Here is a 24,937-nt window from a genome sequence, read left to right as displayed (position 1 = left end):
ATCATAAACAGCACATTACTCTTTGATGGAAAGACAAGCGTTTGTGTTGCCATATATTTGAACTGGCTCCCGCACATTTCAGTGTGTCCACATGTGTGCACTCTTTTTAATGAGAGTGTTCATTTTACAGATAGTACCTCCAGGCGAAATAATTGCCAATGTTGGGCCCCGACGGCTAGTTCAAGTGTTCTCCGGCCGGTTGTCTTTATGGGCCGAGAACACACCCATCAGCTCCCTCGCCGCCGCTTTAACTGCTGCTCTGCTGCAGCCGGCGTTCGCACGCAATGAATACACGGGCGTAATATGCATAAGCACACAACACAGACGCCGAGTCGGGCATTAACACCGACACACGTGTGCACATGTGCTGCAGGAGAGGCCAGCAGTGAACAATAGACCGGCTGACAATGGGGCTCAGAGGAGTTCTCTCCGCCGTATTAATATTCAGAAGAGCGGATGTTGAGAGAGTGTGCGTGTCAGCAGGGACGCATGCTCATCAACCCCACTAACACCGAGGTTAGGCAGCCACATGATTACAAAGTACTCAGACTTTGAATCTCTCAGTGCTGCTCCTTTTGCTTCTGTGTCCTAGCTCCCTGCAGCGGACGGAGAGCGCAGACGATCTTTGCTGGTACAAATTATTCCAATCAGGCCTATTAAGGGAAAGGTGGAGAGAAATGGAGGGTAGATTTTGTCAATTTCTTGCCATCCGTCCACATCAGTGTCAATTATGTGTTAATGCAGCAAGAAAGAAAAGGAAGCCTTTTAGAGAAGTAAAAGATTTTATATTTTCATCTGTTAACCTTTTCACTGAGAATTCATTAGTTTCTCATGCAGAAGTTTATGATAGGACAAAGAAATATGTGAAAGTGGCTTTAAAGGACCTTACAGTGAAGATAATACACCCAGCTCACAAAAATGAGACAAGATTTCATAATTATTTCCAAGAATGCAAGAATAAAAACAATCCAGAACCCCCATTTTTTTGTTTTCCTAGTAAGAGTAAAGGCTTTGAAATCTTTAGCTGCATTTCAAAGAATCTATAATGAGTGTAAAATCCCCATATCTGGATTTTTATTTTTTTTATTTTTTGCTTGTCTAATTCCAAGGTCCTGATGCCAAACAAACAAACAAACAAAAAACAACAGAATAGAGGTTGTAATAATCTCTGCACTGTGTAGTTTAGCAGAAAATCACGTAACAAATCAGATGCCAACTTCAGCAGCATCAGCAGCTTTACTGGTGAGCTCCTTGCCTGATATATAAATTGAAGGGGTGGAGGCTTATGCAATGTTTATGTAACACAGGGTTGTCAGCAGCCTGAGTATTCGTCTCAGTATTCATCGACTATGTCAACAAAACACTTATTTTCTTTCCAGCGTCAAAACACGAGTCTCAAACTCAGATTCAACAGTGTTTCAAGTCTAAAGCACTGGCCTTCATATCCAGGGCTCACTAAATTAGTTTGCACTTACAACATGTCAACATAAAGCCACATGACGAGAGCTGATGGACAGCTCTTTGAAAAACAGAAACTGACGAAAAATATTCTGGCATTTTGAATATTGCAAAATATGTTTTTGCATGAAATCCACAGTGTAGCCCTAATTTTTCAGCTTTCAACCCAAAGCACTCAGGGAGAGAGACGTGTAACTTAAACTGTGTAGACTGGGAAATGAGGTGCAATTGACTGACTTTTACTGGTCCATGACGCTTTAAGGTTTTCTTTGAGATTCTTTCTGCTTATTAAAATATCCCAATGACTATGAAACATAGAAAGTTTGCTGTAATTTATTTTTTGAGTCCAACAGAGAATAGAGAATGACAATGTATTCCCATTTATGGATTGAATCATATATCCCTTATCTCTATCTGAATTGAACTAAACATTCAGTTTAGCTGATATGCTTATAGACAGAAAAAAAGTTTTAAGTTTTATTATACACAAAAAAAGCAAAAGGAAACAATTGTTTTGTATTTCATCTGCTTATCATCAATCATTGCAATTTTTCAGTAAATCTGGCAAAATGTAAGACCTCAGGAATCCTCTTAATCATCTTAAGACCAATCGCTGTTTTATAACTCTCAAATTTAGAAACCGATCTCTCCTAGAGATCTAATAATGGAAATCAGATGGCAACACAAAAAGTGAATATTTTTCGATACAGTGAATGCAGCATGCTGAACACTACCACATTATGCTGACAATAACGCTGCTGTGTGGGAGTCGTTACTGTACGATGAAGACTGTACAGCGATTTATAGCATCAGCAGGGTGGTTGAGCTGAGGAAGAATGGACATGGAAAGCCATTTTAAGAAAACTATCTTCTGTGAGAGAGCGAGAGAGAGCAAGACGTGCAGCAAACAGTAAGATGACTATTAGAGCAAAGTTGCTCCATTCTAGTCTTTTGACATTTCAACCTCTGCTTGCCATTTAACATGATGGACTTGGGAAAATGTTTGCAGTGTTGTTTGAGAACTACCAGTCTTAGCTAAGGGAATGTTGCACTAATTGTTAATAACTTCTACTAATACATGTTTAAATCATGAACCCCGTGATCCTCATTTTGTTTGAAAATAACTGTAAAACCCTGTTGAAGAGCAACTGTTCCCTCACGCAGTGGTGTGATGTTGCCTCTGCTCATCAAACATAAATGTATACTGTAGATGTACGTATTGACCATCTTCCAATGTTATAGCGCCTACAAGGAATCGAGTCAGCTAAAATCGGCATTGGCAGGTCAAAGCTGTACATAAATCAGAGGTGGAAGATTGGCCATAAACAGCAGATATGAATATCCTGGATATGTATCTATCCACATTGTTCCACCATCTGGAACCTGTAATAATATAAATCACTTAGAGCTCAAATTTGCGCATCTGCACACCCTCCTGTAAACAGACTTCTTGCCACTTCTATTTGCTATTCATGCAGTCATCAGCAGCACTAAGGTGTCCATGCCGTTATATTACCGTCAGTTCACTCAGCCATGTTGTTGTCACCGGGCGTCTCTGCCTTCACTCAGCTGAGGAAAATAAATAGCTAATATTTCATCATTACTATTCAAAGCAAAAACTGTGGGTGAATGTTCACACAGGCCACAGTGAAAGTCACACAGTGCTGAATGCCTGAAGGCTGCACAGTTGTCACTGGCTGGAAAACAAAAAGCAGAGAGATTTCTGTCCCCATGAGGAACAGGACATTTCTGTGAACTGTGTTATGCATAAAAATAAAATAAAAAACCAAGAACAACGTAAGATAAGATGTGGCAGGGTCAAGGAGTTATTGTTATTGACCAAAGTAGTACGGGGTCGCTGGAGTATGAGAACCTGCTCTTTTCTTCCATCGTTCATCTTCTTCTCCACATACTGGTGTTCGTATAAGTAAAAGAGAAAGTACATATATTTTTTATTTCAGGTCTGCCCGTCAAATAATACATATAGACAACTTTACAGTTTACTGTTTAATTTAATAAAATCTAATCTAAATGTTGCATTACCTTATACACGCTTGAATTCACCTGAGAAGAAGCTAAATAAGACAACAAATATACTCCAGGAGTAGACACCAGTGAATCAAACACTTATTTAGCTCTTCATTGCCTCTATAGTCTGCTCTAATCTCTAGTATTCTGGCATAAAGCTGCTCAAAGGAACAATTCCCGAATGAAAGCCAGATTTATTTCAACCTTTTTATAGCATCAGAGTAAAGGGCTTTGATGATAGTGAAGAGATCAGATATTCATCTCCCACTGGGATGCAGTAATCGAACAATACTTAAGTTTATAAATTAAAAAGATTTAAACCCTCAGTGATTCAAAGAGAGGTGGTTGGTTTGTAGTTAAGATGCATTCATTGTGTGATTGATTGGACCTGGTGGAGTCAGAGTGATGGCAGGATTACAACGTGAAACTTTCAATTTACCAGTCTGTCCATGCTCCGAACCTCAATATTGATCACGAGATGCATCATGACCTGAATATCCTGAAAACAAGCTGCTGAGATTAGAGCTACCTGCATAGGGGGGAGAAACTCAACCTTACAGAGAAGGCGAAGAGCTCCATCATGCATTCAGTCTCTTTATGCTGCAATATATATGGTGACAGTTGTTTAATGATGCATAAAAAGTTTTAGAATAAGAGATGGCAAGGTGGTCAAGTTAAAGGAGCAGCAACAACATTTTTGACAATGCCAAAACAGGGCAACAACCTGCTGGGGTTGACAGAACTGACAGAGAGTTGTCTCTGTGTCTCCGAAACAAAGAGACAGAGAACGCATACGTCCTGCTGATGTCAGTTAAAATGGTTCATGATGACAAGAGAAGCTCACTCATTACAACCAACCTACGCACAGAGTAGATGGACTACAGCAGCAGAAACCACACCCGATGCCACTGATGACAACTAGGGACAGAAAACTGGATCTTCAATCCTTTCACAAAATTGGACAATAACCAAGTGACAAAATGTTGCCTAGCTCAGTGAGTCTCAGCAGTCAGCTGGCGGTGTAAACCTGAAACTATGGATGCAACCTGCCTCGTATGAGTGAGTGATTCAGGCTGGTGGGGTGTTGTATTAGTACTATTACGGAGTTATTTTCTCAGCACGGTCTGTGCCCCCAAGTACCACTTGAGCCCAGTTGAAACACCACAGCCTACCCAAGCATTGTTGTTGTCACCAGATCTCAATTTAACAAAGCCACTTTGGGATGTGGTGAACATGTAGTCACATAATGGGAGTGCAAAGCACAAATCTGCTGCAACTGAGCGATACTATCATGTCAGTATGAAACAAAGTCCCCAAGTAATGTTTCCAAAACCTTGTTGAACCTGTGGTTTGAGGAAATAAGGCAGTTCTAAAGGGGGAAAAAAAATGGTTCAACCTGCTACAAGGTCTGCCTAATAAAGTGACTACAAAGTGGACATGCCAAAGAGTTTTGTGGGTAAATTTACACGCCATGCATCTTGGGTGGCATGTTTATTAGAAATGTGGGAGACACAATGCCAGACAGTAACCTCCTGCCCTTTCCTCTAACCTTCCACACACCTTGATAAACATTTTATAAACTCACGTCTGTCTAAATGTTTTTGACTCTTGGCTGCCTGCTTTTCTCATTCATGCACTCCCCCCCTCTCCATCTCCATCTCTCTATGCCTGGTTTGACTTCTTAAAATCCCTGACAGAAAGTTTGAAGGGCAGCCTTAACTTTATGCACACGTCAGGATCTAATGGGTGATGGCAGCGAGCTGTGGGGAAATGCTGCTGATCTTCAGCAGGCACTTACAGGCACCAATACAGGCAGATATTTTGTATGCAGTAGATAAAGATTAGCGAAGGGTGTAAGAAAGGTTGGACCTCAGAGCAAATCATATTACAGGAGGTCGTTTTAAACTAACTGCTCTTAATATTCAAGGTGACCGCTGCTTTTTATACACAGCTAATGATGCTAAATTATAGACTTTAATTCAGCTTTGGAACTCAAGAAGAACAATACACTTCAATGTAAACACAAACATCAAAAAATATTTAGAGAGGAGTGTGTTTACCATTGTGGTGAATCATTAGAGTTTGGAAAGTCTGACTTTTTACTATTCTTGCAAAGTTTTTCTTATGTGTTTCCTTTTAGTATGATAATTGTTTTGATCTGGTTTAAGGTCATGCCTACAGACATGTTAGCTTAGCAACTGCAGTCTTCCTCAATGAAGTAATCTTGTTGTTTGCACATACAGATTGGGGTTTGATGTTGTTCAAATAAACAATCATCCCTGGGAAGCACTGCAGCATATTAGGGATCAAGGTTTACCAGGAGAGATTACCTCTTTAAATGGCATGAGCGTGTTTTGGTTTCCCAAAAATAACATGTTGAACGATCAGATCACAGCAGTTTTACACTTTAGCTCAATCCTCCGTAAATTAACCTTAGAGAGAAAGAAGCTCTGGTTCTTTTGAAAGCACTGCTGTTAATACAGGGAGGATTTTCTCTTCTCTGACAATAGTTTTCATTAGGGCTGTCCCAATTACAATACATTCCACTGATACTGATCTGAGTCATCACATTAAATTAATGCCATGTATAGGTTTGAGAACTACAGCTTTAAAGTGCAGTAAAAAGCACACAGCATATGTGACGGCAGCCTTCTTCATGGTCTACATTTGTATTGTGACTGCATCCCACTTAACTAATTTATCGTTGCTAATCTAGTGCATGCAGTCTCAGTATTTCTCGAGAGCGACAGATATTTTGTACCAAGTGGAGTTTCAACAGGACAGAGTTTTGTTTCTACAGATAAATCTAACCAGATAAATAAGACTGTCTTCAATAAACGTGCATCTTTATCTTGCTGACTGTGCTTTTATATGAAGCATTTGACTTAAAGTTATTACTTGTTTATGACCTGTTTTGATGCTAGTGGTTGATAATTAGGCTAGTTGCAAACATTAATATGGTTCCAGGTAATCGCATACAAACAGATGTTTTTTTTTTTTTTTCTCTTATTTTTCTCCTGCTCTATAAACTTTTCTTTGATGACTGATGTTTCGGCTGCTTTGGTCTCCAACTGTCTGAATACAACATCCAGAACAGGTTACATGACAGACATACAGAGGCTACAGCCTCCGGTGCATTCTCTCATTCATTGTACACAACATAGGGAAAACACAATATTCAGTTCATTTTAATTTATCATGCAATTAATTATTTATTGGTTATTGTGACAGGTCTAGCTATGACTGTTATAAACTGGTCTACCAAATGACAGATGCATGGCTCACTGGGGGTACAACAAACACAAAATCATAATCATAGGTACACCAAGGGTTGAGTTTTAGCAACACCTTGATTAAGGTCTTGTTCTGATAATTAGCGTCACATATCAGTCTATTTTCACCAATGCTCCTGATGTTAACTGGTTATTTACACAATGATGTCTGATCAATACAGTGTTGAGTGAGTGTCTAGGCACTGAGTAGTGGCTTTCTACCCCGTCTTCCATATTTCTGAAATGCTGTTTGATGACCATAGATGATGGATGTGTTTTGTGTGGTATTTTTACTTAAAAATTAAAGAGAAATCAAGTATTATCTTACAATAAAATAATATGTACAATATGAAATATTTATATTTGGAGCATCAAAATAAATTCTCAAATGAGTTTACTTTTTCATCCATAAAAGTTATTTGTATATAGATAAACAATTTACTTAGATTTACTTAAAGTATATTCTTTTTCAATTTTCTTTGATTGTTTATTTTATTTACCCAAACAGTATTATGAGTTAATCACTTTGTCTCTTAGTTCCAGGTGTTCTGTATGTTTCACTACTTGAGACTTGTTAAGATTTCTTAAAGACCATTTCCTAAAGACATTGTAAGATCTGCGAAAGTTACTGCCTAACAATTTATTCAAGTTTAATATAACTGCGTATATAACTGTGCATATGTAATATGCTATAACTGTATAATTTTATTTTATTTTGTTTGGACTCCTAGTAGTTTTAAACTTAGGTTACCTAATTTCAACACATTCAGACAGTATGCATTAAGTATCATGAAGGTTACTTATTCTTACAATCTAGCCAGCTATAGAAATCTCAGTTTTCAAGCCAAATCTAATTAAATCTATATTTTGCTATGAGCCTGTTAGTGAATAACATGACAAAATTTTATTGCAGTTGCCAAAAATAAAATACAGCTATTTTTACCAGAAACTACTCGTGGTTAATAAAATAAAAGAAGAAACTGTTGGAAGAATAAATAAAAAAAATGTTAGACTTATCCATAAAGGCTTAGTATGGAAAATATGAACATATTTTAGAGCCCAAGTTCCTAGAGAGACCCTGTTACTCCTGAAACTCTAATGAGATGTTTTAAACACCCTAATTACTTTTACTGACTTCTGTAATATCTCTGTTGATGTTACTGCATTTTTATGCCTATTATCGTTTCATTATAACTCATTAATGTCCATTTAATATTATTTTCTTGTCAATATTTTTAAATGCCTTAGCAGTATATTTAATCACTTTATTCTTTTTGTAAGCTATATATCATCCTATGTTTAAACTAACTTTTATATTCTTGGAAGTATTGATTAGGTAATTTCTTTAATCAATCAACTTTACTTCAGTTCAAGGCAGTTCAAAGTAATTTACATTATAAAAACACACAAAAAAGCCACAAAATACACCATACAGTCAGCAATTGAGAAATCAGAAACAAAAATTACATTTTAATGAGTGGCATCATCAAAACTATCAATACACATCAAACACGTTGGTCAATGTTCCATTTATTATGATTCAAAAGCAACCATAAACAGGTGGCATTTTATTTTTGATTTAAAGAAACTCAGAGTTTCAGTTGTTTTGCAGTTTTCTGGAAGTTTGTTCCAGATTTGTGATGCATAGAAGCTGAATGCTGCTTCTCTTTAGTCTTTAGTCCCCAATATGTTCTTTCTATGTAAATTATATTTTTCAAACTATGTTTAGTCTTCTGTCCCAAATGAATCTGCTTTCATCACATATTTCAGCTTCACTCTGCACATAGAAATCAGTTTACAATCCACAAACTGGATATCACATTGCTGCTGTTTTTATGAATAGGACAATTTATATCACTACATAACCGCTTTCTATAAATTGCGCCCAGTAAAATGCATTCTTTCCCATCTGTTTAACCAGGGATGCTGCTGAATGTAAAACAAAAATGCACACACATACCGTCACCTTGAATCTACACTGTCAGGCGTTCAGTTTAGGCATTAAGCACCCTTTCTGAAGGGTGCTTAATGCCACACACAGGCTCTGGCTTTAGTCTGTTAAACAAATCCTACTCAGATTCATCGTGTGTCCTTCAGGAAGGAAAATGAGGACAGTTTTATTTGTTTCTGTTTGCGTTTTTGCAAACTGCATAAAAATCTCCCAGTTGGCTTTGTAGTCTACTTACTGTGGGATGAAGTGAACGGACGAATGTGAGCAGCGGAGCAGTTAATGGCTTCTGATGAATTTGTCTCTGTGTACTCTGTGTGTGCCTGATGAAAACCTTATATTTCTAAAACCAGTGTTCACCAGGGGTTTCATTTTGCTCATAAGATACAGGCCCTTAGCGAGTGGTGGTTAATGAAAGCTCCTCAGCTTTGTGTGAAAGAAAAAAAAAAAAGAACCGACATAAAACATGCCATTTGCTTAATGGGAGGTTTGTTGTCCGCTGGGAGCGTAATGCTGTACATATGCAGTGTTGACCTTCAAGAAGCATTTTCACAATGTACTTAATTTTAAAAGGTAAAACCGTTCTGAGGGGGATAATTATTTAGTCGTTTTAGTTCTCCATATTGTGCCAACAGTGAAGCTCAACATTATATCTTGGCGTTGCTTAAAACACAGCTGGTATTTAAAAAAACAAACAAACTCGAAAAGAAAAAAATAATCTATATATCTTAGGAATAGCATCCAAACTCCATCACCAGAATTTAAATACTGCAGGAGCAATAAATTAGAATATCATCCAGATGTTACTTTATTTCAGTAAATAAATTCAAAATGTTGTTTGAGAAGTAGTGGTATAGGAAATGCCAAATGCCAGCCTACTCAAAGTGTGTCCATTATACCTACTCTATGGTTGGTCAGGACTCCTTTAGCATGAATTACTGCATCAGTGCAGTCCAGGGGTCTGCTGAGGTGCTAAGGAATCCCAGGTTCATTTAATAGTGCCCTTCAGCTTTTCTGCATTGGTTCTGGTGGCTCTTCTTTTTGACCCCATAGATCCTCTATGGGGCTCAGGTCAGGCCAGTTTTCTGTCCGTTCACATGCAGTGAATGGACATGGTCACGCTCACTAAAGCAGGGGTTGGTACTGTTGGCAGTGAGGGCAGGTTCCAAGTCCTGTTGGGAAATGAAACCAGGATCCCCATAAAGCCCATCAGCAGAGGGAAGCACAAATTGCACTGACATCACCTGATAGACGATGGCACTGATTTTGAACTCAGTGGACCAACGCCAGCACACTTTGGCAACTTCCCACTGAACCTTAAGGAACTTTAATTCTCTGGCTCTTCATTCCTCCTCTAGAGTCTGAGACCTTGATCTCCAAATAAAAAGTTAGACTGAATTTATTCTGAAGACTCTGGACCAATGAGTAACAATCCTGTCCACACTTTAGATGTCCTCTCTGGTCTTAACTTAAGGATTGTGACAGTAGAAGCCAACATATTGGAAACACACGGATTTAATAATTCTATCCACAGAGGACTCTCGCACTGAGAGGTAATTCCTGCTGCCTTTTCGGACTATAAGCGCCTATGCGGATTACTTCCTGTTCCTCCAGATGTGGAATGATGGGGAATGGACTGTCTGAACAGCCGAAGCTTTCCTCCAACATGTCATTCTTCCAGTCCTCTCACATCACCATTTTTGGATTAGACTCTGCCGGAAAGACAACCGTGTTCTACAGACTGCAGTTCAACGACTTTGTGAACATGGTGTGGACCAATCGCTTCAACTTCAGTTCAGTTTACTGAAACTAAAATAGTTCAGTTTCAGTAAACTGAACTGGCAACCAAATCCTTTTAATTTGAAGAATTGGCCAGACCTTTCCTGGTATCTAAGTTTTCTTCAGAAAATGTTCTATTATTTATTTACAACAAAAAAAATCAGTAATATACAGGAGTGTTTACTCCAGAAAAAAAAATCTAAGTTTATACCTCTCTGAGTCTGCTTTGGTTCAGTTTACCCTCTGACCACCTCTTCCAGTGCCTTCCAGGTCATAACTGACTTACCAGAACAGCGACTACTGGGGATGCGGCTGCGCAGCAAACATGACCTTGCCATGCAGTGAGACACAGTTGGGGACACTAGTCAGCAGTGACAAAAGTTTAAAAGTAAAACACGGTGCTGGCCTTTCTGTAAATAAATCAATGACGCCCAGCAGTAAAGCCTTGTTCTCCCAGGTGGATAATGGTTTTTATGGGTCATTTAAGAAGCTAATCAGTGATATTTAATTGACTGTAGCTGAACAATAGACCTTTCATCGATGCTGCTTGTGCCCTCACCTCTGGCCCAAAATCAGCTTGGGTGGGCTTGAACAATAATAATGATGGTGTAAATAACACTGGATAACCAGTCAAACTCCCTTACCTGGCAAAAATAAAACAAGAGCGGCAACTTAAGCTTATGTGTGGGAAGCTTATCAAAGACATGAATTTTAATTAATAAATTCATATGAAAAAACAAGAAATAAATGGCAAAAAAAGTCATGCTTCTGTATCTGGTTTGTATCAAGTTGAACAGTTCATTTTGTTGTTAATGTAGAGGTACATTTACAAAGTTATAGTTATTTCTGATTATTATTATTACCACTACCATTGTTTTTAAATATCAGTATCATTTTATTATTAAAATAAATGGATTAAACAAATCCATAGCTAAATAACGGCAGCAATAAAATACTAGTAAAGTAATAAAAACAAATATTTATTCAGGCTCGTTTCCTTTCTCTCCACATGAATTCTAATTTCTCTTTCCAATCTGCTCTGTCTTTTCAGATGATTGACGGCCATCCCAACCAGCGGCTGATCTGCTAAAGTGAAGGATTTTAAAGAGACCGCAGCAGAACTCCTCATTGGAGCTCCATACCTGCGCTGCTCCAGGTGGATTGAATACAGAAGTGAATATCCACTGAATTTTCAGTTGATTTGTGTAAACTAAAGAGGATAGTTGGACTAAAACTGAGGGACAGCGGAAGAGGCTCTGTCCATCATATCCTCTTAACATCTTTATTATTATCATCAAACTGTGACGTTTATATAATCATAATTGTGCTTGTAAAACCTAAACAAGAGATCAGATTTTCTCCTTTGAGGACTATTTGCTGCTTCTTCTCATCTCTCTCCCCAACTACGCATCAATTAAAATTACAACCTGCCTCTTCAAAGCAAGTGTGACATGGCACTGTACTATTTTAGCATGACCTAGTGCTTGCATGGGGATCCAGGATTGCTTTTGACTTCCAAGGAGGACCCTTAAGCTCCCAGCCATCCTCTGACTGCCTGCCTGCCCGCCCGACTGTAGCATTTGGGTGTGGAGGGTTTGTTTCAGAATTAAACCTCTGGACACTCAATGAAGATGACTTAAGTTGGCAGGCCTGAAAGCTCCATACCCAGAAAGAGAGAACAAGCTTGGCAGGAGGACTAACACCCACCCAACACACACCAATGTGGACGCTGTGGCGGCTTTGAGCCATGCTGATATTGCTACTTGTGGAGCCCTGGAGAACAGGCTATCATCATCCCTATCATCTTTCACCCAAGCTGAGGAAGATTCAACAGCCCAAAGGAAAGAGGCTACACATCTGAGCGATTCAAAGAAGACTGTGAAACTGTGCTAACACAGAGAGATCCAAAGCAGCATCCTCAATCACACGCACAGACACTCTAATACTCTTCTCCACAAATCCCTGATACAGGAAAAACAAAGCTGCGGCGGACGTGAAAGACACAGAGACTGAGCAGGTTAGAAAGCCCTCGGCAATCACACACCGGGTCGATCAGACCTTTTACACACACGTCTTTGCTGTGCTTTCATCACATTGAGATTCACTACACCTACAGGTCGTTTTCTGCTGCATGATAAGAAAAAAAAAATACAAAGACACACAAAGGCTCAGTGCTTCATGGATGACCTTTCCTAGAACCTGTTTTAACTGTGGGGCATGTTGGTCGGCACACATCAAGTCAAAAAGTTGAGGTGCGCCAAGAAACTGGTTGATTATACAATCCACTAACCCTATCAATGGTTGATCTCTTTTCTGCCACACCTAAACTGTAACAAGCTACACTGATAACAGTCTTCAGTGTGGAACTCTTTTTCAGTATTAGTGAGAAGTTGAAAATAAATTCACAGAAACAATAAAAGGGGGAGGAACATTCAAGAAAAACTATTTTTTGTGGAGGCCTGCTGACCATCATTCAGGTTGCTACAAGATAGGAGAGACGTCAGACAAAGATTTCCTCCTGACTAAATGCAAAAATGCTTTTTTTAAGTGAAAATTTCATTTATTACAAAACACATATCCAAACCAACCCAGACCAACGTGTAAACTGGTTTTCGCACTCCTGGTAAAACCTGCCATGAAATGTTTCTGATAGTTGGCAAAAAGTGAAGAAATTTTTGTTTGATCTTTGTTTTAATTCAGCCAAATCAAAGGATTTTAGAACCAACAGCCCGTTTCACATCTTAGTAGTCTGGACTTTGACTAGACCTCCCCAAACCTTTTTTTTTTTACTTTTTTTTGGTATTTTGCTTTTAAGCATTTAGAGATTGACTTTGTGGAATTTTGATCGTTAACAAGCTGCAAAACACAAGTTTGTTTAAACTCGATGTAAGGATCTGATGACCTGACAGCAGAAGTCATGATATAATAGGTTTCAGCAAGTTGTCCAAGACTGGAGGAAACAAATTAACACCACAGATCACACTACAATCACTGTGTTTGTAGACGTAACGTTTTCTTCCCCTTGAAATGCTGTTATACTCTTTCACAGCTCTATATGGCAGTACATCTGCTCAAACTTGAAGCTGGACACAACTCGTTTACTTTGAATGGATCTTGCAAAAATTAAACGAGTATCTGGTGATACAAACAAGACTTAAGTCGCAATAATCTGTCACGTAAAATGAAAAGGTAGATATTCTGTTCTCTTTAGTTGGTTTTATTTGTACAGAAACTTACATTCCAAACCTTTAAGATTTTATTACATTAGTAAGCATTTTACTTCCAGACACTTGAATTAGAAAAAATGCATACAGTAGAGAAAATATACTTTGAAAGGCTGATTTATATTTCTTAAGGTGAATCAATTAAAATCAGTTTCTGAATGTCAAAATGCACAAAATTGGAGACACAGAATCTCTGATCAGTGCATCTCTACAATAAAGATGAGGCTGAGGAGTGAGAAAGAGGATGAGGGAGTAGGAGTAAGCAAAGGAGGTGGTCTGCTGCATCCAGATCTCTGTTACTAAGGAAGAGAGGAGAGGAGCTGAGGAGTTGTAGGCAGGAAGACTAAACCCCTTCTGATTGATCCAATCTCAGTGTGCAGGAATCAACAAACAACTGGAGAGGAAACGATAAAAGAGGATTAGAAGAAAATAGAGACAGTGGAAGAGAGGACAAGGATAGTTCTGTAAACAAACCTTAAAGTGGATATAATGACAGGTCATGAAGGGAAGGCGTGTGGATGGGCGAGATAGATGGTGTAAAAGATAAAGAAGCAGAGAGAAGAGACAGCAAGAGATCGAATAAGGGACGGCATAGGACAGAAAATCTGAGGATCATTAAAGCAACATGTCGATTGGAAACCTTGGCATGTGGGCGAAAATACACAAACAAGCTTGTGCCAAGAGGATATTTATGAGAGGGAAGTGGGGATGTTGTGGCACTGAAACATATGCTAGTTGATATTCATAGAGCATCCCAATCTGGTCTCAGCTCCTACCTTTACCCTCCCTTTATGTGCCTGTGTATATCTGTTGTACTTTTTCTGTCTTCCAAACACAGATTTGAGCTAAAAATAAGATTATGAACAGAGAAAGTGAAGTCAGGGTTAATGCCAAATTCTGTGACACAGACACTTTTTTGCCCTGATGTATCTAATATCGTGTCAGGCAGAGACAGGAGCTGGTTGTTGTAGATACCGATCTCTGTCACATTTTCACAGAGACATGCAACAGAGGCATATAAAAGTACCAAGCACAGCTATTTTTACACCTATCTAACAGAAAAGAAAAAAAAACAACACCCAGTCAGGGATTGGATCCATTCTTCTTTCTGCAGCGAACTCAGCTGATACCGACTTCAGTCTTCACTGCCAGAAACTCATTTCCCCTCTCCTCCCATGACTGACTGTCCAAGTCTCCATCTGTCTCCTCACCCCCTTCCAACCTCTTCATTTCTTCTATTGTCGCCATCTCTTGTTTGCTTTGCATGGATTTTGACTGCAGCCGAAGGGCAATTTTGCATCGAGCACAGAGTTCACACACGAACACACATGTGCATATACAGAAGGGGGGCAGAAAAGAAACTTGCCTTTGGAGGATTTGTTTATCAAATGTGCTGTCAAATCATGTCAGCCCTTTCCCATCAGGGCACATTTTCCACCCTCAGGCTAGCTGAAGACAAAGGGTTTATTGCTTAAAATGTAATTTCAACAAATTTGTTACTGTACATGGCTCCAATTGTACATATAGTCGTACTGAAATGGAAACCAAAGACACTATATTACTTAGATTGTAAACATTTGTGCTATTAAATTTCAATCTATAGATTTTTTTGGGGGGGGTCGGTGGGGAACAAAATATTAAGCAAAACACATACAGTGCTAAGAAAAAAATTTTCAGCGTTTTCTCAACTTTAAATCTTGTAGATCATTGAAGTATATATATGAAGGACAACCTTAGTTAATCCAAATCTTAAATAAATACTTTTAATTTAAGTGGAAACATAGTGGGCTCTATGTAAATAAATAAATAAATAACATTAGCCACACCCAGAGCTGATTACTGCTAGAGCTGTCATGTATTCATTTTGAAAGGCTTACAAAGTAACTGTTTAAGGTTCCAGTAAACCACAGTAGCAGCAATTATTAACAGAGAGAGGAAACATGGAACAGGGGGGAACTAACCTAAGGTAAGAGGTAGTTTGTAAGAAAAGGCCAGATTAATTTGAAAAGCTTTTTCTTTTCAAGAACTGAATTTTGTTGGGGTTTTTTGTGTTTTACATCTGCAAGTGAGACAATAGTTTTTAAGAGTGCTTTAATAATATTTCTCTGAATGAAAAAAGGTTTCCAGACAAAGTGTGTCTGGAAAAATTTACAAACAATAACCGCTTGACGAAAATGTGCATTATACACGTTGTAGAATTTAAAGACTGCACATTACGTGCACTTAGTGCTCAGTGTGGTTATTAATTTGTGTTCACAGTTCACAAAGTGGTCATGACCTCAAACAGACACATTATGCATCAGAGTAAACCTTCAAAAATCTGTGAAATTAATGTTTCTCTGTTGAGTTATTATCCTCCTTTTCTGCCAGGGTCAGATCTAACACTGTCACAGCAACTTTGATACTTGTGTTGTTTTCAGATCCATCAACTGCGCCAGAGCCAATTAATCTAATCTCCTTCTCCCCGATCTATCCTCCATTTCATTTTTGTGTCACGCGCTCCAGTTCTGTTAACCTCATAGAAAATAAAGCCCTCTTCACTTATTTCCCCCCCATTTCAACTGTCAGTGTCCAATTTTCTCCATTTCTGTTGTCTCTTTGCTTTCTCCGATTCTTATAATCTTTATCGCCGGTCAACCCACCCCTCGTTGAACTCACTGGATCTAAATGTCACTTTGTCTTCTGCTTGGATGCTCTGACCCATATAGAACTGGACAGTTTCTCTTCAGGGCGTCTGACTGTTCTATTCCCAACTCTTTTCAACTCTTGAGAAAAAAGGCCTCACTTTTAGCCAGCAGGTGGGAATTGAAAACTGAGCGTCTCAGAAATCACTTCAACTGTCGGGGTTTTTTTATTTTATTTGAATGTAATATATCAGTACACCTTTGGCTTTAGAATGATTGACCTATCCTAATATTAATATAACTTTTCCTTCTCTTCAGGTCAGGAACCATTCACCAACATGGCAGCCGAAAGTCTTGCTGAGCTCCGCGATTGGCTCTTTCTCCTCCTCCTGGTCCTCACCTTATTGGCTGAGGTGCTGGAGCTGGCGGCAGCTGCAATCGCCATGGAGACAGGCGAGGGAGATGAGGGAATTGTTTGTCCCTCCGTGTGTCGCTGTGATGAAGGTTTTGTCTACTGCAACGACCGTGGCCTGAGCATAATCCCTCCGCTGCCATTAACGGCTGCTATCCTCTACTTGCAGAGCAACCGGCTGAGCAACGCCGGGCTGCCACAGTCACTGGAACGCAGCACTTCTATACGAGTGATATACCTTTACGCCAACCAGCTGGATGAGTTTCCGATACACCTTCCTCCGTCCCTAAAGGAGCTTCATTTGCAGGATAATAATATACGAACGTTACCACGATCAGCTTTGGCCAAGTTACCATTATTAGAACGTTTACACCTGGATGATAACTCAATATCAACAGTTAGCATCCAGGATCGAGCTTTTTCTGGGACTCCAAGGCTACGACTGCTGTTTCTGTCTCGGAATCACCTGTCGAGCATCCCAGCAGGCCTTCCCGCGTCACTGGAAGAGTTGCGACTGGATGACAACAGGATCAGCACCATCCCAACGCATGCCTTCCGTGGTCTCTCCTCCCTGCGACGTCTGGTCCTGGACGGAAACCTGCTGGCCAACACGCGGATCGCAGACGATACCTTCTCTCGTTTATCTAACCTGACAGAATTGTCGCTGGTCAGGAATGCTCTACAGTCACCGCCAGTCAACCTGCCTTCAGCTCACCTGGTTCGACTACACTTGCAAGACAACGGGATGACCCACATTCCAAGGGCAACGTTGGATGGGATGAAGCACCTACAAAGGTTGGACCTGTCAGGAAACAATCTGACCAGTCTGCCACGAGGGATTCTGAGAGACACCGAAAGCCTGGAGTTACTGCTGCTTCGAGGAAACCCCTGGAACTGTGGTTGCAATCTTCGCTGGCTTCATTCCTGGTTGCATGGCCGTGGGTCAGCAGTGACAGTCAGAGGCCTTGTCTGTCAGGGGCCAGAGTCTGTACGGGGCCAGTCGCTCAGAGATCTAACATCACTAATGGAGCAGTGTGAAGGCCCCCCAGCAGGTTCTAGTCCTGGAGAAGTGGTGAACCCAGTCGAAAAAAATGGAGGAGGTGAAGATGATGTTGGAGAGAGTCCAGTAGTCCCTCATGGGACCACCACAACTGCCCCTCTGTTGGTCCCCACACAAGGTTCTCTCTTCACTCTGCGGCCTAAGTGGCCAGGTCTCATTATGCCCCTGCCTCCGGGGGAAGGTGGACAAGTATCTGGAGAGGCCTTTGAGTTGACTGTTAAACCTCTCTCTTCAGACAGTGTCCTTGTGAGTTGGCTGTACCCACAGCCAGCACCCTCCTTCCGCCTGTCATGGCTAAGAATGGGAAGCAGCGTAGCTCTGGGCTCAATGACAGAGACTTTGGTTGCTGGAGAGAAGAGGCAGTACCTCCTTAACCAGCTCACTCCACGTTCCCGTTACCTCATCTGCCTTCTGCCACTGCGACAGGAGGTCTCCTTTGGGGGATCCAGCATGGGCTCATCTCGTGCTGGAGGCATGGACACAGATAGTAAAGACTCAGCTCCAGCCTGTGCTCAGATAGAGACTGGAGATGTCAGCTCTGGAGGGGATGGTGCAGACAAAGAGGGACAGGACTCTGAGCTAACAGCTCTGCCACTGGCTGGAATTATAGGGGGTGCCACAGCATTGGTGAGCTTGCTTCTCATCTTTGCCATCTTCTGCTGGTATGGACAGAGATCAGGTTACATGTCTGGGGACTCGGGTTCATACAGCAGAGGCCGGGGTGGAAAGCATTACGATGACTACGTAGAGTCAGGCACCAAGAAAGACACTTCCATCCTGGAGATCAGGGCCCCTCCTGCAGGCTTTCAGATGACAGCTATGGCCCATCAGTCCCTGCAGCCTAAGCTGGAGGACGTTACCTACATCCACACCATTTTCCCTTCCTCCTCCTCCTCTTCCTCCCAAGCTAATGGGACCTATCGGAGCAGCCATGGAGCTGGCAGTCTCAATGGCACTATCCTCAGCCAAGCCAGCCACCATCATGTCACTTATGGCACCAACCGTGGCTACAGAGAGGGTGGCATCCCTGACATAGATTATGCCTACACGTGATGATGCAGGTCATAATCCCTGAGCTACCAGAGCCCTGTTGGCTGGTGGCATTTTGCCCTTGGTTTCCAAAGTACCCTCTGTGCCTCTGATGGTTCGATTCTGATTGGTTTGCTTAGTAGATGATGATGATGATGGGACAATGTTAATAAGCAACAGAAGTAAGAGTCCCACTATACTCTTCTGCTGTATCCTACAAAATACAGTAGGCTCTTCTCTCAGCACTGCTTATTGTTCTAAATGGTTATGTTTCCTCTTTTGGATATCTCAGTGTCTTTCAAACCTACTGCTCTTCTCAGCTCATAATAATACACGGTAAATTATTTGAGGTTGATATACTAGGCTTAGCTGATTTAGCAGGAGATATATTTATAATATGAGGAAAAGGCACTTGATGTGTATAGAGATAGCGCTCATATCTTCCTTCCAACTGTAAGCTCTGTGCTGTATAGATAAAACGGGTGACAGAAAGGAGAAATCAATGGTTGTTATAACCCACAGATGACAATGCATCATGGCTGACATAAAAAGATGTGTTCCTTGCTCCCTTCTTTCCTCTGGTTTACTCCCCCCCCCCTTTTAATTTTTCCATCTTTCCGCCTCTTTTTTAGTTTTTTTTTTCCTTTTTTTGGAGCTGAAGCTCTTTTCCTTTCATTCCTCTCGTGTCTTTTGTGGTGCTGTGAGCAGAGGACGACTTTGTTCTCGCCAAAGGAGCTGACAGCAGTGATAACAGCTCTGACAGAGACGGGAGACACAAACCACAGCATGGGTAGACTAATGAGTGGGAAAGAGAGGGGGAAAGTGTGTGTGAGGGGGTGATGGATAGATGGGTGGATGGAGGAAAAGAAGATAAAAGACGACAAGGGGAAAAAGAGAAGGGTGCTGTTTGGGTGGGGGGGGTGTAGTCTCTCTGAGAGGTGGCTTGCTTATGGCAGAGAGCGAGGAAGGAGAAGAAAGACACAGGAGTTAAGTTGAAAAAGGGCGTGTGACCAATGAAGCGGCAGGAGGCAAAAAAAGAGGACAAAAGGAAAAGAAGATCGAGGGGAAGAGGGCTGACAACTGGAATAATGTGACTTCTTCATCTTAAAAAAGGATATAATTTTGCCCGCAGCGTGGCCACTGCTTCCAACAAACATGAGCGATAAAAGACTGCATGATTCTGTCAAAAACTTGATTGAACTTTGTTTGATTTATAGAGCGAAGAACATTTCAATAAATAAAACAAAGTGAGGAAGAGGCAAGAAAAACAAAAGGCAGAATAATCTCCAAACAAAAAAAATATTCTGAATTAAGAAGAACAGTATGAACCCAGTTTTTAATTCGGCTTGGTCTTATTATTAAATTATCTTTCACACAGTAATGAAAGAAACTAATCATGCATCTTATAATAGTAACCCATTTATCTTCAAGAGTAAGGCCAAACTTTTTTATTTGGCAATAACTTGGAGCAGCAGATCATTTTTGTGAAAGAAATTATAATGACTGAGCTCTTATTACTCACATTATGGAGCGTGGGGTTGATTAAAGACGTTTGTTTTCTTTCTGTTGTTTTTATTGTGATTCAGGAAAAATAAAGAGGGGGAACATACTAATAAAAAATATCTATTATATTAAATGTGATTTTGCATTCTGATATTCATGTGTTCTCCTACAGCCTGGTTGATCATACAAAAACCACAATATTTTTGAATGATCAACTACCATCGGACATTAATTTAAAAAAAAAAACCACTTCTCAAAATACAAAGTTTTCAAAATGCTGTGGAGACATCATAACAAAGTAGGACTTTTTCAGTTTGTTGTGTTTCTCTCAAGAAAAGGGAAAAATAAACATATTAGCATTACATGTGTGAATGAAAAATGTCCACAATCCATGTTGTTAAAACAAACACAAAGATTCCCTGAAGACAGAATTCAAAAAGGGAAAAAATGAAGTTGCTCATCGACCGTGATGTCAAAATCCAATATGGCTGCCATTAGGAGGTTAGAGTGAGGTGTTTATCTATTAAACATTATTTAATAGTGTTTAAATGGACTAAATGCCTACATAGCTGTAAGCTTATACTGCCAAAAGTAATTAGTGTGGACACTGAGAACAAACCTTGGTAGAGCCTAACGGTTTTCTGACCTGCAGCTCAAACATGGATCATGGATACATTGGGTTTGAGGTCTTCTCCAGATGCAGGTTCAGACTTAATAAGTAAATGAAGTGCAGCATAAGTAGCCACTTTCACTTTTTCTGGACTCTTTAAACATTCCCAACTTCTCTTTTTATGTAATATTTCATTATAGATCAATGATCATGAACAGTTTTATGGGCTGTTTGGGTCTTCAAACTCTTCACTTCACACTTTTTAAATAGCTTCTGTCAACAAATTTCTACGAGTGTCTCTAAAGGCAACTAAAGTGACACCAGCTATAGAACCATGGATCTAGTAAACCAACCCTATCAGATTTTTTATGTGATCTTAGATATGTTCAGACACTAAATATAAAATATATAGGGTTTTTAAAACAATGGAGTTTATTTTTAATTAAAAACATAATATGATTGTCCAAGCCCCAAACTTAGGAAGCTAACAATAACTTCAGGTTTCTGTAAACCAGACATTGAAATGGAAATTATAAATAAAGACACAACCTTCTCTCACAGAAAATCATTTGAAGCTTTCTCTGTTTCAGGTCAGTTAGTGACACCAAACTTATTTAATATCTAATAAATTCCAGAATAATGAAAGTTTTTTTAAGGTCTCTTTTTAAATTCCTTTTTTCTAATTAAGAAGATTACAAACATTTCTCTTTTTTTTATTTGGAAAAACTGCTTGTTAACAATTTAATTTTTTAAAATATTTTGACCTATTCCTCCATACCACAGCAGTCTTTTGCGATGGCCACTACAAAACATGGACTCTGTTGTCCTTATGCCGTTTTGTGGCGACATGCTTAGGGTTACTATCTAATTAAAATGCATACTTTTGCCCAAGCTTTCTGGATGATGTCTTGACATCTTCCTTTAAGATTTCCAAACAATATTACCCTTGACATGTAATCTGTGAGTCCCCAGTTACCTGGGAAGCGCACCGGTCCCTCCTGCAGCAAACCACCCAGGCAACATGATGGCTGCCACTCCCATTCTCCTCAGTAGGATGGTGCAAGCATCACACTTTTTAACCCAAATGTGACTTCAGTTTTAAAGTCGGACCTCAGAGCATGACTCCAGCAATTAATGTTATTGTCCCTGAGTGCACATGAAAAGTGTAATTTTTATGTTTGCTTTGGAGTAATGGCCTCTTCGTCTGAGTGGCCTGTCAGCCCATGTCACTACAGGATTCTGGGAAACGGAACCCATCTGTGATAGGGCGTTCCCCTGATGTTTACACTTAAACATATTTGTTTTAAACAGATGAATGTAGCACCTTCAGGTCTCTGGAAATTGGATCCAGCGTTGAAGATTCATCGAGACATTTAGCAAATACCGTATAAATCACGGGGGTTTTCCTAACTGACCTAAAGCATGAAAAACTGAGGGAAAACAGGTGTGTCTTTGAATACAGTACATGTATGCAAATGTCTTGTTTCAACTTTACATTTCACATAAAATGGGAAGATATTCCTATACATTTTGGATTATCTGAAACTGCAGCCTCAGTTAAATCTGCGATTAATTGCAGAATCCATTTTAACTTGCATTTTTTGTATTAAGCTAAAGCACTGAAAATCAGACAGTTTGGTTAACCTAAATTATTTAAGATGAGCTGATAAAGTGTTGGCAGAGAAACATTTGTTGACTCAGGGTGTCCAGTTTTATGGCCTTAGATAAGCAAAGAGGATCTGCTAACAGCCCGACCGCTTCACTGTGCATCTCAACACCAACACGTCCACAGGAAAGCAGCCCCTGCTCTCTGACTGCCTCTCACTGAGCCCACCAACACGCCCAAATGCAGGAGGAACTTTGATGGAAAATCATTTTTAAACAGCCAGATTTCCAGATGAAAGAGAAGGAGGACAGAGAGGGAGAAAGGAGAAACTTAGATAGAGCCTTTAAGTGTTGAAACCCGTTCCTTCTTTCTTTTGGTTGTACTCTTCTGATTTTCCTTCCTGTGTTGCTGTGTATCGATGATAATCAAGGAGCTCTGGTGTGTATTTTTTTAGTTTCTTTATATCTGTATTTTATTTTTCTTAAAATCACTTTTTGAAAGAGCAGTAAAGCTACCATTCATTCTTTCTAGAAAATCTTTCCTTTAAAAATATCCTCAGATGTGATAATGAAAACACTTATGTATAGACAAAACCGAGTGCAAAATGCTGTTTCATTTATTGATCTGTCGTCTTTTTTCTACGCGGATGAATAAAGACTTGTGAGAGGAAAACCAGTTTTCTGTGTCTTCTGTGTGTGTGTGTGTTTGCATGAATTGGGTGGATCATGAAAGTAACAACAAAAGGAAGAACACACCAAAAAAAAAGCACCACGGTGGCTTAGAAAGACACACGAAAAAAGAAAATTCAATAGTAGACTGAGATTATTAATATGATTTACGACGAGGCGGTGCAAACCTTGTTAAATCACACACACTGGATGAATACATCAGCTGCTTTATGATTCAATTTGGAGGAACCCGGCAGACCGGAGTGAAGGCACGCACTTATTTAGGTTTGCGTGCGTGTTGTATGTTTTAAAGAAGTGAGGCTGCGTGTGAGAGCGTTGCTCTGCAATGTTTGGGTGAAGACATGCCTCTCATTCTAAGTGAGTGCTAATGCTTGTGTAAGCATGGATCAATATAACGAACGCAAGAGTGTATAAGTGTCCATCTTTGACTTACTGCTTGTGATGGGCGTTTGAGAAGGAAACACGCGGAAAGCATGAAGAGATTGCTTCGTGTTTGAGAGCTGAGTTATACGACAGATTGAAGGATGTCTGATTATTATACTTCTGTGTTTGAAGCTCACTGTACATTTCTCTCTTTGCTCTTAACAACAAAGGGCCGAGATCTCATCAGTCACTACACAGGCCTTTTTGATTTTGCTGTCAAAGTCCATTATTGAGCGTAAGGCCCTCCAGCTTAATTATTCTAACTGGCATTACACCCGAAGAAGAAGATGCACACCCAGAGACGGGCGTGCCCGTCGCTTCAGTCTGAAATTTAATCTCACGCTGCCACAAATGGGATCAAAGGGGGAGTCTTCCATTAAGTTACGTCTACTAACACATCACTTTTCTTAAAATAATTAATCTGGGAGAAAGACTGCTGCTGAAGCACAACAGTGATGTGTCACGTTTCACTGTTTTCCTTTTAAATCTATTTCATTCTCCGTGTGTCGCCTCTTTGCTTTTGACAAATTGGGCCGCTGATGTGCAGGAGAGCGGTTTAACTTTGTGTTTTCTGCACCACCGTGTTGTGAAGGGTGATTTAAGGCTGCACAGTAAGGTAAAGGAGCCCTCCGGTGTTTGCATGGATAATAGGCCTATTTAGTTAAAGGTCAATTTATTCTCCCTAAATGCGCTTGTTTCAGCGTGGTCAAACAAATTCTTGATCCAAGTATTTTTGCACGGTTAGTTTGAATGCAAATTTTCCCACAAATTGCAGGTATCCATCAGAGAAAGCTGCATGGCAGACCACACATTTGCATTTTCTTTTAGAGTTTGAATTTAAAAAACAGTAGTCTACGATAGAGCACAAGTGAAAAACAGTTTTTAAAAAAAGGGCACTAAAGAAATACAAGCACATGAATATATATTATCAAATGTGTGTGTGTGTGTGTGTGTGTGCGTGTGTGTGTGTGTGTGTGTGTGTGTGTGTGTGTGTGTAGTAACTCCCCAAAGAACTGTTAGGAATCCAGTATTTGTTAGTTATTATAGTGAAAGCGTTAACACTTTGATTCCTGAGGTAAATTAACAGCCAATGGATTAATGTGATTCTATTTACTATGAAATCAAAATAAAGCAAAATGCTTTATTAAATATTGAATGCTTGCTTGAACTAACATTTCTAATTGTATGAAAATTTTAATCTATTCTCTATATATTTTGTCCCAACTAAAAAAAAAAATAGAAAGGCTCAAATTTGGTGTGTCGGCAGACCAA

The 24,937-nt window shown here is 39.8% G+C and overlaps 2 protein-coding genes across 9 annotated transcripts in view; one reads left to right on the top strand and one right to left on the bottom strand.

The window, feature by feature from the left end:
• The window catches only part of flrt1b (fibronectin leucine rich transmembrane protein 1b), a 55,963-nt gene extending 33,628 nt beyond the window's left edge, over positions 1 to 22,335 (top strand). For 3 of the 5 annotated variants that reach the window (XM_007550328.2, XM_007550327.2, XM_016670587.1), the window contains exons 2-3: positions 11,537 to 12,502; positions 16,652 to 22,335. In XM_007550328.2, the coding sequence (XP_007550390.1) occupies positions 16,672 to 18,858 (2,187 nt within the window). In that variant the 5' untranslated portion in view covers positions 11,537 to 12,502; positions 16,652 to 16,671 and the 3' untranslated portion in view covers positions 18,859 to 22,335. The remainder of the gene's footprint in view (positions 1 to 11,536; positions 12,503 to 16,651) is intronic. The other 2 variants (XM_007550329.2, XM_016670588.1) reach the window with 2 other exon arrangements.
• macrod1 (mono-ADP ribosylhydrolase 1) overlaps positions 1 to 24,937 on the bottom strand; it is a 175,420-nt gene that overhangs the window by 128,257 nt on the left and 22,226 nt on the right. The window lies entirely within an intron of this gene.

The sequence above is a fragment of the Poecilia formosa genome, unplaced genomic scaffold (genome assembly GCF_000485575.1).
Source record: "Poecilia formosa unplaced genomic scaffold, Poecilia_formosa-5.1.2 Scaffold35, whole genome shotgun sequence".
Taxonomy (NCBI): Eukaryota; Metazoa; Chordata; class Actinopteri; order Cyprinodontiformes; family Poeciliidae; genus Poecilia; species Poecilia formosa.
The sequence above is the reverse complement of the archived record's forward strand: the minus strand, read 5'-3'. Positions and strand labels throughout refer to the sequence as shown.